This window comes from Chinchilla lanigera, unplaced genomic scaffold (assembly GCF_000276665.1).
Source record: "Chinchilla lanigera isolate Chin_1 unplaced genomic scaffold, ChiLan1.0 scaffold00008, whole genome shotgun sequence".
Classification (NCBI taxonomy): Eukaryota; Metazoa; Chordata; class Mammalia; order Rodentia; family Chinchillidae; genus Chinchilla; species Chinchilla lanigera.
Window position 1 is genome coordinate 28,302,925 of NW_004955409.1, and position 17,095 is coordinate 28,320,019.

Sequence of the window (17,095 nt, forward strand, 5' to 3'; positions counted from 1 at the left end):
AAAACCTCATGAGGTTCATCAAATGTCCCCCAGTCTATAATTCTGGCTTTTAACATACTCAGAAGCATATTCATCAAGTGTTTTCCACTTCCCTGCCATAGGTTTCTCTGTGCACAGGGACGGGTGTAATGACAGTTGTATTAATTATCTGCTGAAAAATCCACATAGCAGCAAAAATAATGGAAATCATCATTTTAAATATTTTATTATAATAACCCAGTGTAGAACAGATAAAGAAGACCCTCTTGATAATGAGAGGCTCATTAATTTTACAAGAATTCTGGAATGCTTAGAACGGTCATCAAAATTGTCTCTTTAATTCATTTTTATAAAAAAGAGGAAAACTTCAATTGTCACTGGAGAGCAAGGGTTGAGCAAAATTTTCTAAGGTGTTTTTGAATATTGACATGCTTTTCTCAGAAAAGCCTTGAAAAATCAGCTTGAAATAGGGAGAATTTAGGTCTTGTACTATTACTTGAAATGCCTGCAAATTTTCAGTTTTTGTCGTTTGCTCTATTAAAAACTTGGTTTCATTAGCATATAATGACTTTTGATAACTAAAATTGATATTTTGCATAGACAAGCAGCACATTAAAATCCTCCAGTTACTGATAACAAGCACAACGCAATCTTGCCTACCAAGTGCGTCTCCAGGTAGAGTTTAAGGCCGTCCGTCTCTGCTTTGGGGGGAGTCCAGTTCTCAGTGGTTTCCATGGCCTCGTTTAACCATTGGATGAATTCATCCAGCTTGTTTACAAACCCCTTGTGAGAGAAAGGGAAAAGAAGGAAAAGGATAAGAAAGGCATGTTATTTGGTTTCATCTTAAATCAATCTTTAAAATTCCAGACGTCATCCTTGATGAAATCAATACCACTACACTCCCACCCTAGTGTCATCTTGATGGTGAGGAAATCTCCACTATTTTTGGTCCTGATATCTACCCAAACAGGAAATGATCCTCTCCATTTTTTCCCATGAGCACTTTCTTAAAAGAATTTGGGTTGGGGTGTCACGGCACACGTGACCTCAAAGTATCAAAACATTTCGGGCATCTGACAAGCGTCCTCTCGCCAATATCAGGTCAGGCCTTTTAGGAACACTCATTGGCTCTGGAGGCATGAAAGCATCTCTGTAAAGATGGTATTTTTCACTCAGGAGCCTATGGTACTGAGTTACCTTAGTTAAAGTAGAAATATATATTTTAAGTCACGTAAGTGTTTAAAGGCACCTGGATGAGTTCTACCTACAACTCAGGCATCTGTGCCTGAGTCTGGGTGCTAGGAAGAGAGGAAGAACGGGCGAGGGGCACCAGGGAACAAATGCAAACACCTGGCTCTGGAGTTACGTGGACATAAAGAAATATTTTTGCCTAGGAAGCAGAAATCGCAATAATTGCAAGTTATCAAATAGTGGTTGTAAAATTTTATTGGCCATTTAAAAGTACACATCTGTGGAAATGAAAAATATTTTGAAAAAAGGAAAGCCCAGCTATCAAAACTAGGGGAAAGTATGGGGCCGGTTTCTGGCTTTCCATGTCTAGGTGAACAGCACCACCTGGAGGTCAAAAAGAGCAAGGCACGGGTCCACAGTTTTACTTGGCTTGACCTGGTATTTCCCTGTGAAACTTAAACCATTCTTCAGATTTGACTTTTGATTAGTTTCGATTAAGGTTTTCAATGCCTAAGCACATCTTAAGACCAAAGTAAGGCTAGGTGAAAATTCATTTTATCATACTTCTCAGAAGATAGGTTTTGCTATTAGGCATCCAACTAGATGATACTTTAAAGTCCACAACTTTAATTCCAGTAATTGATTTGCCACAAAAGAATTATCAGAAAAAAAAAAATGGGATCTAGGAAAATAGTAAAGATAAAGGCAGAAAAATGACACTTAGAAATGTATGCTGTCCAGTGAAAGGGAGAGAGCAGAGACACGTGTGACCAGCCTGTAGTCAGATCAGCCTGTTCTGCATCTCGTCAAATTGCATGGAGCTCTACCACCACAGGCCATGGTGTGCCATGCTTCCTACATTCATAAATGCCTCCAAAAGCTTTCTCTGTCAAAACATCCTGCTGTGTGAAGTCTCAGAGGACATTCACACCCAGAATACATGTCGCAACTAGATTTCACAAATGCAAGGTTTTCCACTTAGTAGTGTTTTAAGCATCTATCCTAATCAGGTAGTTTTGGTGAAGCCAATAAAAAAAATATCATCTTAGAGGTAGCTTAATCAGAAACTTAGATCCAGACAAATACAATTGGCTAAGCTGTGATCTTTAAGATACATATCCAGCCCTAGTCTCCATTCCTGAACTAATAATACCACTGAAGCTTCCTCTCAGAAGAGTTTCTTCTAGATGAGGTAAAACAAAGGTGATTTTATGAATTTCACACAGTACACTCTCTTATCAAATTTATTTTCTGACTATCCACCTAAAGTAACCTTTTCTCTAATTTTCTCATGTTATAATTTTTCTAAGCATGAAGAGCCTATGTCCAATATTCATTTTCCCTTTCATCACATATTTATCAATTAATCTACTTTCTTTTTCCTGCATTTTTATAAATTTAAGAGTTTTTTGTTCATTTCCTCCCCAGTACTTGACTATTTCAATGTAGAAGTTACCCATATTTTATTACCAGTATACCCTTGCACCTTTTCAAAACAGCATTCTTCAAACTTGTTTTTCTGATAGACTACCTAGGGCTTGAATATTCTACAAAGTTATACTTGATATTTACCTCTAGGCCCTTCAGATGTGTGCATTAAGTTTGTGAGAAGCAAGGGAAGAGTCTGTTAGAACTCAAATCCTAATGGCTGATATTCTCATAGTGAAAATTCTATGAAACATTAAGAGACCTTTTGCTAACCAGATGAAATGGTTAGAAATAGTGTCTATTCTCATAGAAATAGTGTCTATTCTCTGTGGAAGTTTATCAGAAAAAGCATAGTCTAGGTGGTTGATCATTGTGAGATAAAAATAGTATTTGAGAGTATTTATATTCTTAGCCAAAGAACATTAAGCAATGTGTGTCAGATTTCCTAACAGATACATGACTTCACACTTAGCTGAAATTTGTGAGATGTAGATTTCACGAAACCCATGAGATCTGGATGGAATTCTCTGGATGACATCTCTGTCTTGTCCAGCTAGACAGCAAAATAAGGCTGTTTAATATCAAAGAAGAAGAAGTTCTTTCCAGGCTTCTTTCTGGACTTCTTCAGAATTATATTTCATCCTGTCCAATATTTTCCAAACATTTCTCTTGCCAACAGTAAGTTTCATCAATTACAATAGAAATTTGACAAATCCTGTGTTCCAAACTTATAGTTTAAAAAAAAATCCTAAGTACTTCACTCCCTCTTAGGGAGATCTTAGATTTTGATTTCCCTTTTTGGTTCTGTGTGCAGCTTCAATACCTGGCAAGATTCTCTTTCTCAGAAAGGCCAAGAAAGCACCGTCCAGTAAATAGACCCCATGGATGTACAGTAGAATTCACAATTAGACACATATAATAAATGTCTCTTGATCATTTCCAGAAGCTCACTGGAATCTTGGTGGTATAAATGAAGGAAAATGAAAAGGATATACATAACAACATGAGGATAATCAAACTAAAGTATTTATTTTGAAACACAGGTCAAATTCTAGTGTAAATATACATCATATATTTCACTTAATACCTTGTCTCCTAAGTGTCTACTAAGTATAAAGCACATGGCTAGACATTATTAGGAATACTAATATATATATCATTGTGACAAAAATTTTAATGGGATATAAAGCATGTCTAAATATTGGTCTACTGAAATCAAATAATTTTAATTATTAAAAATGTTTTACAATAGGCCAGGAATATAGCTCAATGGCACAATGCCTGCCTGGCAAGCACAAGGTCCTGAGTTAGATTCCTGAAGCAAAAAAGGAAACGTTTTCCAATAAATAAAAGTAGGGACACTCTCGTGGATTTTGTGAAATCCCCTTATTTCAGAATTCTGTTTGGATCCAAATTTGCTACTATTCTTAGTAGTGCCCTTCTGGGTGTGTTTTTCTAGTATTCAGAGTTCGTGCTTGCTTACCCGGAAGATCAAAGGTTTTAACAATCAATTTTGTTTATGATACAATCCAGCACTGCCACTGCACTACACAAAAAGCACATCTTATGTACATTCAACTCACTAACACACACTGAATTATAAACCTTTGAAAAGCCTCATTCTAGTCTCCATTGTGCAAAACTTCTACTAATGCATCTGCTCCGTATCTTTCCTGTCATTTTCTGATAGCGGTTTCCTTGTCCCTTTCTGCCCCTTCTCCCAGTACCTCTCTCTGCCTCTCTGTCAACCTGTCCAGGGCTATAAGGAGGCTGACAGTCCACGAGACTCCGTGCTGCCCCCACCACACCATTACTTTGTACGGATTTCTTGGCACACTCATATTTGAGACAGGCTTTCAATCTATAAACTCTTGATTGAGGACAAGCCGGGATTTAATCCTCAGAAGAAATGTGTCATCAAGCTTGGGAGAAAAAGGAACCATGCTTGACCCTGCCGTCACCAGTTCTTAGCACACCTCTCACTTTCAAATCATTTGTATTTAAAAGTTCCATCGTGGGTGTTTTGTTTTTTTACCTAACTTTTAAACTTTCTGAACATTGATCTCTTCAAAGACTAAGAAGTAGAGGGAAAAGTCACAGAAACACGTACTTACTGTTTTTAAGAATTGAGTTGCCACAGCCCTCAGCTGAATAATAAACGTCTGAAGACTTTATTCAGAGCAGACATTTACAGGTCATACAAATAGTTACACTCGTGGTAGATTAAGAATATTCATTATTTCATTTATTTTCTTACCTCTTTCTCTCCCACAAGAAGTTTTATTGTGTAATATAAGCTATAGGGAGAATTAGCTTTGTCCTCTGGCAAAGCTTTCACTCACCATAAAAAGGAGGGGCTGCCTTGCCCCACATGAAGGGCCCAGGAAACAGTCAGAGAGTGGAAAACAAGATACGGTCCCTGCCTTACGGACCCAAAGTCTAGGGAACTTTCTTTTCTTTTCTATTCTATCTATTCTATTTTATTCTACCCTATTTTTTTTCTTTCTTTCTTTCTCTTTCCTTTTCATCCTTCCTTCCCTTTCCTTTCTTTCCTTTTGTTTTTGAGATTACTGTATCAGCCTTCCAAGTGCTAGAATTACAGTCATGCACCACCATGTATGGCTGCTGTTGACTATTTTAAAGCATTAAAATGTATATATGTCTTTCTTAGGATACTAGTACAAAGGATTCGTTGAATTCTCTCATCTAGATAATTGTAGCTTAAATGAGAAGTACCCTTGTATATAGCACTCAATATGTGCTGGAACTTGCCAGTATTTTATCAATAATAAATCACTTAAGTTTCATAAAGATCAGTGAAATAAGTATTGTTGTCACTGTCCTTTTACACATGCGAAAAGCAAGGGCCGAGAGGTGAGAACTGCTCAGTGCCCTGTGGTGGCACAGAGATGCTCTAAATCTGACATAACCTCACTGGCCCCACATGGAATCATGAAAGACCTGCTGATCCAACAGCCTGTGTCCCTGGCAGAAATTAGAAGTTGAAAAATATTTAAATGAAGATTAAATGTGAGGATAAGGGAATAGTACATTTAAAACAGAAAAGAAAAATGCAAACAATAGTTAGGGAATCAATGCGGATAATCTTAAGAGAATAGTTGCTACAGCCAAACGAAACAATGTGATTACATGAGCAAACTAAATAGATTACTTCACGCCTTTGAACTTCAGTCTCTTCATCTGTAAGACAGGGGTAGTAATATTCATCTTGGGGTCATATGAAGACTAGGAAAAAATATATTTTAAGTCCTAATATAAAATAAAGGCTTCATAAATGATTTTTAAAATCGCTACTAGTCAACAAGTTCCAATTTGATTTTTTATCCATTCACTCGAAAATATTTGACTGTGCTTTAAGTCTATCACACGGCGCTTCGTGCTGCGGGGGGTACAGATGGCACAAGTCCCCACACAGCTGCAGCTCAAGCGGTGGCAGCCACCGCTCTGGGCATTCAGAGAGGTTGCCACAGCTTCGGCTTCACGTCATCACTGAGGCGGTGAAGAGGAGGTGGCACTGAACCTACACATTAACAAGGATTTCACTATTCCTCTACTTTACCGGTGGGTCTGGAGGTGATTATAGTTCTATGTTAATAGCCACAAGCTCAAGAATAATCTCACTTATTAATTTGCCAATATCCTTTGGAGCAAGTCTTTTAGATTGGCATTGGGGCTACGAAAGAGTAATACCTACACAACGTCACAGTCCTCTAAACCATAGTAAAGCTTTGTTTAGTCTCTGAACACTAGTAAACTAGAATTCCATATAGAAGCAAAATTATACATTGAGATTTGGTATGTATGTCTACCAAAATACAGATTTTAAGCCTTCCTTTTTGCGCATAATTCTGATATCTGGAGTTTCTATATGAAATGTCTAATTTATATTTTTGGTCAGTGTCATTTATAGGCAATTGGCCTTTTCCCAACTACCTCGCTGTATATGTACTTAATATGCCACCAAGATCAAGAGATGCCGGGGTGGTAAAAGTAGTACTCTGGACTCTACCACCTTATTCATCCACCCTCCTACCTAAAAAATCCAACCCAGAAGAGAATAGATGGTTTGTTCTTCTAGAACAATCCCTTAAGAAGAAGTATAGTGGTTTTAGGCAGGGTTAACTCTGATGTCACAAAAACTCAAATATTAAAATGCCTTATGAATATTTAGCTTCTTTTGTAAAAGTTAGATAGGATGTCTTTAGAATATAAATATAATACTGGTGATACTGTCTGGGAATAAAGGTAGAAGGCTATACGGAGGAAATACAGAGCCAAATAAATGCATGGAAAGGTATTATTCTTATACTGCTGAAGGGTTTCCTTTGACAAATCTGGAAGCTTTTAATTCATTACTTCCTATGGGTTTATAGAAGAAAATAATTAATGATTTAAATGAAAAGCAAGGTTGGAATTCACATCATCAAAGTCAGACAAAAATAGATACGATCAAATAATGTGGAATAAGCTGGAAGTAATAATAAACTATTATTAATATTAATTGAGCACTTACTGTGTGTTAGACACTTACATAATCCTTATAACAACTCTATGATATAAAACTTCCACTCTTTCTGTTTTATAGGGAAAGAAGCGAGGGATGCTTCCAGATACTTGGAAACAAATCTTTGTTAACTTTCTCCAGGTGAGACCTTGCCTCAAGCACCTTAATCATAGAAAGAATGTGGATAAGCAGATCAGACCATCTATATATACCATCAATTCCCAAACACCAGAATACTCACATCTTCAAGTTAATGATTATGCTAATTGAATCATTTAGTTATAGGTTTTATACACCCATTATAAACATCAATAATAATAATTATTATTATTATTTTTGGTACCAGAAATCAAACTCAGGACCTTGCACTTGACAGGCAGGCGCTTATGCCACTGAGCTATATCCCCAGCAATATCAATAATTAATATTTGGATGCTGTCTGTGAGCTAGTCTTCTAATAACATATTAAGTTAATGAATGGCCACAAATGTCCCCATTGTGCAAGTACAACAGCTAAGGCATCACGGAGCATATAATTTATTCAAGATGATAAAACTGTGACACAGTAAAGTAATTTTGTTCCAGAGTTCAAGTTCGGAGTACTGCATCACACTGTCTGTAACCAGACATACTTTCACTACGTTCACATAGAGAAAACACAGGACAGTAGCATCCTCTGTTGTCCATTCTTGCTTCCAAGCCCCTCTGAGAACTTTAGCCTCAGTCCCACCTCTCAACGGCTTCTATCCTAGCTTAGTTTCAGGTCATTTTCCCTACATGTTGCGCTTTCTCTTTCCTGTTCTCCTGTATTTTCTTTCTTTCTTGGCTGTTTCTCTTCAGCTTTTTTCTTCTCTTCCCCATGCTCTTAGTTCCTCCCTCCTCTAGTTCTCCATTCATCTCCTCCCTTTTTCCCTCTCTTCCTATCTCTGCCCACTCTCTTTTCTCTACAGCTCAGTGTCTTCCCAACTTTTAATAAACAACATTCCCCAATATGTCCATGAAGATTTAATGAAAAGAGCTGGCTCCTTGACACTGAAGTGCAAAGCTGAAAATGTTATAACCCTATGTTTAGATTAACTCTAAATGCTTTCCTGATTAGTAAGACCTCTTTGCAAATCAAACATATCTGGAACAGGAATGCATATGGCTAGATGGGAATGTTTGTAGAATGCTAAGTTACTCAGGGGATTACATGTGAGTGTTGAGTTGTTGTTTATCTAACTATTCTCTAGAGATTATATAATTCTTTAGTAATGACAAAGTTATTTTTAGAAAATTTGGAATTCCATGTGAAGAGAGTATTATACTGAACGAGCAAGAAAACAATACAGCCAACTTTCTACCAAAGAACTGCAGAGCAGCAAGTCAGCACAGGGTAATAATTCAGCAAGTATATTATTATCAGAGGTAAGAAGACAGAAAGTAGTATCACTTAAATACAGCTGTAGGAAAAGAGAAAGAAAGAAATGAGATAAATTCCCAGAGAGATTAGAAATACAGACCAAGTCTTTTTCAGGCTCTGAGAATGCGTCAACTTCAAAACTGCTTCTCTACAAGTGAGGAAAATGAGGTCCAAAAGGGTTATGTATTTGACCGAAAACACACATCCAGTAGGTAGTCGAGCCAGGAGAATTCAAGAGTTGTGTTCTCATGCATCAGAGTGTAATAATTTATTTTTATGTTTTCATATTCATCCCTTAGATGAGATTTCTAACGTGCAAAAAAGGGGAGGGGGGACAGAACTAGAGTTTATAAGAAAAATGTAAAATTTCAGAGTATTATTGGTTTATCAATTCTGTACACTATCTAGATTGAGTAGCATTAGGCCAGCTGAGGTAAGTATTTAATTGCCCTTTTTGTTCATACATGTACACATGTGTTTTAGATCTTTTATTCAAAAATATTGAAACTTTACTGTGAATCAGAAATTGCATTGGGGTCTGGAGGTCACCTATCAGTGATCCATATTCTTCTGTTAAAGAGTTCAGAGCACAGTAAAGAAACAGATAATGTACATCAATAGTTCTCAAATTTTCATCTCAAGACTTCTTTAGATTATTAACAATTATTGAAGGCTCAAAGAACTTTTGCTTTCTGTGATTTATACCTATCAATATGCATTTTAGAAATTTTTAAAATGTTATTTTTAAATGACGATAATCTTTTATGTGTTAACATAAATAGCATATTGTGATGAAAAATAACTGTTTTCAAAAATAGTGAAAAAATGTCATTTAGCTATATGTTAATCTTGTGAATGTCTTAACAGAGGACAGCTAGATTCTCATTTCTACTTCCGCATTTAATCTATTTTCACATTACATCACGCAGCCTCTGGAAAATTCCTCTGTACACAGAATGAGAGTGAGGAAGAAAACAGTGCATTAGCATTAATGCAAAAATAGCTTTAACCTGTAGATCCCCTAAATGGGTCTTGGGAACCTCCTGGAGGTTGCTGGACCACACTCTGAAAAACTTTGACACACATAGATTGTCCCTTATGTTCAGACACCATTTAATTCAGTCTTGAGGCAGCAAAGGGGGACTTTTTGAAGGAAATTACAGCGGTGTTGATCCCTGGCAAATAAGTCTAATGGATTCAGAAAAAGAATAAAGAGGACGGCGGGGAGCAGAGAACATTCCTGGCAAAGAAATCTCCGAAGAGAACGGCTCCTTCTGAGCTAAGTCAACATGGCTAATGCTCTGGAGACAAATAGGGAAACAATGAGAAATGAGGTTGTAGAGTCTGGCGAGGAGTTTGCTCTGGAGCATGGACTTCACATGCAATTTGCTCTAGACTTTGGTCTTCATGCTAAGGACAACTGGTGGTCATTGAAGTTTGGAAGAAAAGGAGTGAGAGAACTATTAGAGGCTTCCCAAAAGGACAAGATGTCTCACATGATACACTGTAATGACCCTCCCTCCGGCTAAAAACTGCTATGAAGTTATCATTTATAAGCTCATAATTATAAATAAATACTCTAAATATGTATAAATACAAATTAGTACATATACTTATAAGGTTGTCATAGGACAATATTATAAGTCAGAATGATGCTTGTGTTTGTCTAACTACACATTCACAGCACGAATTCCCCCACATAAACTTCCTAAGACATGAGAGAAGTACATTAACTAAAATTATTGTGCCAATTAGAGGAGAATTATTTTCAATACAATGCAAGAATGATCTGTCACCAGGCATGGCGGCACGTGCTTGCAATCCTAGCACTCTAGGAGGCAGAGGAAAAAAGATCATCACAAATTTAAGGCCAGTGTAGGCAACTTAGCAACTTAGTGAGGTCCTGTCTTAAAATAAAAAATAAAAAATGGGGTAGGGATGTAGCTCAGTGCAAAAGCCCTGGGTTCAGTCCCCAGAACTGAAGAAGAAGAAAAAACAATGTCTGTCAAGGCAGGACACTGGAGTCTGAGGAAGAGGAGGGTGCGGTAGGATAGCCATTATCAGGTCCCAGGGAAGGGAGGAGTTGCTTTAACCACTGTAGGTGGAGACTGTGTAGAAGGCTGGCTTCATAATGACCAAAGTGGCTGAAGCTGGGAGGAGAAAACGGGGCATTTGATCCCAAAAGGCCAGAGTTATCCGTATACACAAGCTGCTAAGTCTTGACCCTTCCTTTCCCACACTATTAATTGCCACCACCACCACAAAAGAAACCATTTATTGAGTGATTACTAAACCCCAGATATTATTTTTGAGCTCCTTACACATTTTAACACACTTCATCTTTACCATTTTATGTGACAGATATGCCTTATAATTTTATTTTATAGAAGATGATCTGGAATACAGAGAGGTCAGGTCACTCACTCATTATAACACAGGCTATCAACATAACGTAAGTGCAAAAGCTGTGACTCGGTCTAGGTAACAAGGCTGCAGAACCCATATTCTTAATCACTATGTTCTACAACCATCCAGTACCAAGCTCCCCTTACCCATTATTATAGACAAATCTCCGGAGATCTCACACTAAAAAGTGTAATTTTCTTTTGCCGCAAAGTTCTACCCACTACATTTCTGAATAATCATCTTTTCACTACCTTGAGCAAGGTTATTCTTATAGTTTATTCCAGCCATATTCCCCAGGTACAAAAGTATGTCAGAGAAAGAACTGGGTGCAGTATGGTTCTTCATAGGTTCGAAATCTCTTTAATAAAACCCTGGTCGATAATCTCTTCAGAATAGAATACTCCAAACAATATAAAATCTGGGAGGTAGTGAGGAGAAGATAAGGGAAACAGCTTCAGTGAAACTTTATTTTGGAAGTTGAGATGTCTTCCCTGTGTCATAGAAAATAAAGAAATCTAAAGTTAAACTATGTCGGTTAAAATTGTCATCTTTATTTTGGGTCTCAGGGAGGAAGAGAAAGTACAGTACTCTTTGCCAGTTATAACCTACATCTCCCTATCTCCCCGCTCCCTCTCTCAACACACACACACACACACACACACACACACACACACTTCAAGCAAATAGTGATGAACAGTCTCCAGAACAAACCCACAATATCAAACATGGTTGGAAACGGTGCATGGCTTTCACACAGGACCTACACTCTTTGATATTTTCCATGTTGTCCGAACAGGGCAGAGGGAACAATGCCGATGGGCTTCACAGTGGCTGGTCTGCCAAGATTCCCAATCTGCTTCGTTTAGTTCTCTTATTTGCATAAATTCCGACATAATCCATATCAAATTTTTACTGAGTTATTCCCTTGTTTACTGCCACCATTTGCTCCAGTTTCCTGGCATCTCACAAACACGAGCCAGGCCCCAGATTCTTCTAGGATGTCTGGTTCTTGTCATATCAGGGCTAGGAATGCAGCATGAATAGCTTCATACCACCAGGCTCATTAGTGTCACAGTCTCACATTCACTCACTATTCCACTCTCCTAAGTAGAATTCATCCAGATTCCCAGGGAACATAACTAGCCATGTTGAAGTGGTATATTCTGATAAATAGTTTCAGAAAAATCACTGCTTCTCCTAGTGATTCTTCAGTCTGTCTTGCACAGAATTTCAGAACTAACGAGTAGTTCTAGATCAATCAACTCAATTTCCTTACTTATGCTGATTTCTAGAAACTGAAGTTGGAAAGGCCAAGTTTACAGTGCTATTCAGAGATTCTCATTCTAGTTCTTTTTAATATAATTGATGCTAATTCCCTAGATTCACAGAGAAAATCATAATGATGATAAGACTAATATTTATGCAGCCTTGAGTATACAATGAGTTTTTGCTCTTGGCAATTTCATATAATAATTGGTACAATAGGATGACAAACATAATTAATATCTCATCTTAAGACCACAAGGCTTATATAGTAAATTTTATGTGATTTATTCAAGTTTTCATAATTAAAATGTGAAGCTGTGAATTAAGCCCCAAATTCTTGCCCTCAACTCCTACCTTCCTAGGTAAATTAATAACTTTTCTACATCTCTCTTTCCTCACTGGGAAAGTAGGAACATAATACATCTGCATCAAGAAGGGATTTGTTTTGAGGATTCAATGTGATGAAGTATTAATTGAATATATTTCTTAGCACCTTGCCTGATACATTGCACACAGACAATAAATGTCAAGGTTTCATTTTGTTTTTTAAATTGTTACCTTTCACAAACATCCCCCCAGAAACACAAAGTTATTACTTTAGGCTTAATGATAAATAATACTTCACTAATGCCTAAGAATTACCTTAGTTGAATTTAAAAATGCAAAACTGAGTTTATTCGTCTTTCAGTTTTCATCATTATAGAAATATTTGCTACCAAACGCAGTTAGGCACTTTCATCATATTGTCACAATAAGATGTTAGTGCACTATATACCCTTCAAACCAAGAAAAGCACAAAGAACTTGATATTTTTATTTTGATGGTTAAAACTCTATAAACAAAAGGGTGAATCATTTTCCCTGGGTATTTCAGAGGCCACTGACCAGACGCAGTGACTGGAGGAAGCCTCACGGTGGTGCTAAATCACCACTGATAAAGCCTTTGCGCGTTGAAGGCTCTGCAGACACCAACCTGATGCTGGATTAAACATTCTTAGTGTGTGAACTAGGAAGAAATTTGCTTCGGATCCCTGTAGCTACTCTTAGCCAAAATTAATTTTACATGCTCAACAAATCTATTAGCAAGAGTCCATTCATGGTGACATTGCAACAAATAAAATATACACAAAAGATTTTTCAGTCTCCTTAAAAATAATTTTGTAGCCTCATCCTTAAACATGTTATGCGGATCTAGAGTTCTCAGCTTGGATTTGGGCCTCAGCGTTTGCATGTAATGTAACATTGACCTTTCCCCTGTTCATCCACTGTGTATCTTTCACGTGTCCCTTGGAATGATTTGTTAGACTACTTATATCTCCCAGAGGCAATTTTCAGCTTGAAATTTCAATTCTTGAGAGGTCCTTGTTCCTTCACTGTCTTAACCTAGAACACACACACACATTTTTATCAGTTTGTCCTTTATAACATCTTCCACCTTTGTCCCTCTCTTCAGTCTGCTTCCAAAACCACTGTTCAGGCCGGTTTCCCACATGCCCAGGTTATTACGATATCCTCTGAAATTGGCCTTAGAGGGCTGGCTCCCAACCTTGACTGCACATTACAATCCCTTGAAGAGTTTTTAAAATGCCCAACGCCCAGGGCTGGGGATTTAGCTCAGCGGCAAAGCACCTGCCGGGCAAGCGAAAGGACGTGAGTTCGGTTCCCGGTACAGGAGAAAAACCAAAAACCAAAATAAATAAATAAATAAAATGCCCAATGCCCGAGATCCTCATTATTGCTTTGGGGGTGGAGCTAGGTGTTGGGAGTCTTGGAAAGCTCCCCAGTGATTATAATGTCCAGCCACAATTGCAGATCGCTGTGCTTACCAGTGTATCCAGCATCCCACAGCCGGATTAACCTTCTTCCACTACCAGTTCTGTGAGCCAAAAATGTTAAGTCATTTCCCACCAAAACTGTGAAGTAGTGGCTTGAAGGCCAAGTCTATCTTATGACTGTGTTCTGTTTGGTTTGTTTAAAAATTGTTCAGACCAAATGTTTAAAAATTCAGGGATGTCACAGAAAACACAGATTTCCTACTTCTTTTTTAAAAATTGTAAGATCTGCCACAGAAGCCCCACATTTCCATGCAACTATCATCTGAAGCTGAGGAGTGGCTGCGCTTCAGACCTGTCATGTATCCTCCAGTTGATCCCATCCAGCATACCCCATTTGCACTGGCTGTATGTCTCATTTTTATCACCTGCCTTAGAGCCATGTTAGCTTGGAACCCTGGTCTAGAGAATAAAGTTCAAACTCAGCGATGCATTCACTCACTCATTCCCTTACACACTCATTTTTTGGCGGATACCTTAGACAGATACAGTGGTACCTCAGCTCTCAAACTTAATTCATTCCAGGATTCTGGTCGCAAACCGAATTGAATGAAAACAAAATCAAATTCACTGCGTATGTTCAGTCTTGACCTTATGGGGAAATTTGATTCAGTTCTCATCCAATTCAGTTTGTGACCAGAATCATGGAGCGAATTAAGCTTGTGAACCAAGGTACTGCAGTAATTGCTTTGTGGCTTTCCTATACAAATACTTAGAATTCAAAGTCCCACATATTCTGATCATATTACAACGGTATATTTTCCTTTCTTTTAACAAACTTTTGTCGAACCAGCAGTTAGCTTAAGAGACTTTTGTGGAACCAGCAGTTAGCTTATTCTGCTCCCAATATTTATAGCCTGGTGGCCCATTTCCAAAACTTCTCTGCAGTTCGGTGACACCATGGGACAAAGTCTGAGCCAATGGGATGTGAGCAAAAGTGATGCAAGAAACTTCTAAGTCACATCCTTAAGAAGAAAGCTAACTACTCTCTACCTCCCTCTTCTTGTGAGTCATATAGACATGGTGTTAGAAAGCACCAGGGAGAAGAAACCTGGATCTCTATATGACTTCTGTCTTCCCTGGACTGTGTGACTCTTGTTAAGTGAGATAGAAAGAGACTTCTATCTTACTGTATTGTGGGGCTGTCTTTGTTTATGCCAACTTAGCCTATACTCCAAAACACCGATAATCTTTTTATCATTTCCTGTATGTACCTTGAATATTCTTGTTCTCAACATCATCTATGTGAATAATTCTATCATTCTTCATCACTACTATGTAAATTCTGCTCATCATTCAAGGCCCAGCTCAACTATTCCCTTTTCTTCAAGGCTTGGTCTAGTTATACTTGTTTCCTTTATTTTGTTTTCTTATATGATTTTCCACATGGCAGTTATCAAATATTGTATTATATAATAAGAACAGAACCTTGAAAGATTTTTGCTATATCTTCTTCAAGTTTTAAGTACAGAATCTAAAACAAAATTTCAAATCATGTACAATAAAAATTAAAAATAGTAATTAGAGTTCCTATAATATTGCACCACTGTACCTCTTCTTGAATGATCATCTGCACTGTCAACTCAAGTTCATACTATGATCCTTTAAGATTTTTGAATCTCCTGGTTTTAATTGCAAAGCTGAGTATCCCCAATTTCTTAAGAACCTATCCCTCTCTTGATATTTAAATTAAATTCTAGTTCTTTATCTTATATCTAAACAGTTCCTTGACTTTCTGGATAGGTAGTTCTAACACTAAAAAATGCACAAAAGGTCAAGGTTTCAAACTTGAGCTATGACGAGGAACCAACTCATATTGCTTTCATATTAGGAATCTGATACTTTCTAGAACAGTAGGGGCAGAAGAAAACAAGATACTCTCGGAGAAAATAGATGCCAGATAGTGAAAAGAAGGTACAGAAAAAAAGAGCAAAGAAAAAGGAATGGGAGAGAAGATGTAAAGAGGAGAATACAGAGAAGAGAAGACTGGCAACTTTAAAGGACCAAAGTCAGCCTAAGAGAATGGCACTGCAAAATGCAATGCCAGAGAGGAAGAGTAGAATCACTCCATGCTTCCTCTCTGATGCTCTCATGATGCCATTACCAACACCCAAAAACAAACTCTACTTCACTAACACAAGGAAATCTAGTTGTAGTTGGTGTTAAAGAAACCTCAAGGCAAAGAACTAATATAGCGGAAATTTGACTACACATTACTAACAGGGTAAAAAAAGATACAGCTGTGTTCCAAGTGGGATTTCTCAAATCACATAAACAATCTCCAGACAGGACTTTAAAAATGAGGGACACTAGTATTTTTGGAGACAAATCCCAGAAGATGACTTAGTTCTAGCCTTGAAGCCATGTTCTATCCTCCAAGAACGCCTAGGGTGAGAACCTTAAAAGATAAGAGGTAGCTATAACCACTACTGAGATAGAATAAAAAAGAAAACAAATACCCAAAACCATAAGAACTCCTAGAATAAAATGGAAAAATTGATAGTAATGGACTTGGCAATAATTTCTTGAAAAGGCACCAAAAGCACAGACAACAAAAACAAAATTTGACAAACTGGAGCACATTAAACTTAAAAGCTCTTGTGCATCAAAGAACACAACCAAATGTGTATCAGCAGATAAATGGGAAGACAATAAACAAAACATGGCATATACATATAATGGAGTATTGTTTGGCATTAAAAAGGAAATAAATCCTATCGCACACCACAATAAGGATAAAACCTGAGAACATTATGTTAAGTGAAACAAGCCAGTTATCGTTCACAAAAAGAGAAATACTGAATGTTTCCACATACATGAGTATTTAGAACGATCAAAATTAAAAATATAAAAGTAGAATGATAGTTACAAGGGGCTGGAGAGGAAGAAAATTGTTGTTTTGTGGTATAGAGTTTCAGATTTGCAAGATGTAAAAGATTTGGAGATGCATTTCACAACATGAGTACATTGTGAGCTGTACTCCTAAAGAGCTAAAGATGGTAAATTGTATTGTACATATTTTTAACCACAATAAATGAAAAAGAAAGGAAAGGAAGGGAAAAGAAAA

At 37.4% G+C, this 17,095-nt stretch overlaps 1 protein-coding gene across 2 annotated transcripts in view; it reads right to left on the minus strand.

Moving 5' to 3' along the window:
- Akap6 (A kinase (PRKA) anchor protein 6) overlaps positions 1–17,095 on the minus strand; it is a 449,068-nt gene that overhangs the window by 235,111 nt on the left and 196,862 nt on the right. For both annotated transcript variants that reach the window (XM_005376946.2, XM_013510378.1), the window contains exon 5: positions 640–762. In XM_005376946.2, coding sequence (XP_005377003.1) covers positions 640–762 — 123 coding nt within the window. The remainder of the gene's footprint in view (positions 1–639; positions 763–17,095) is intronic.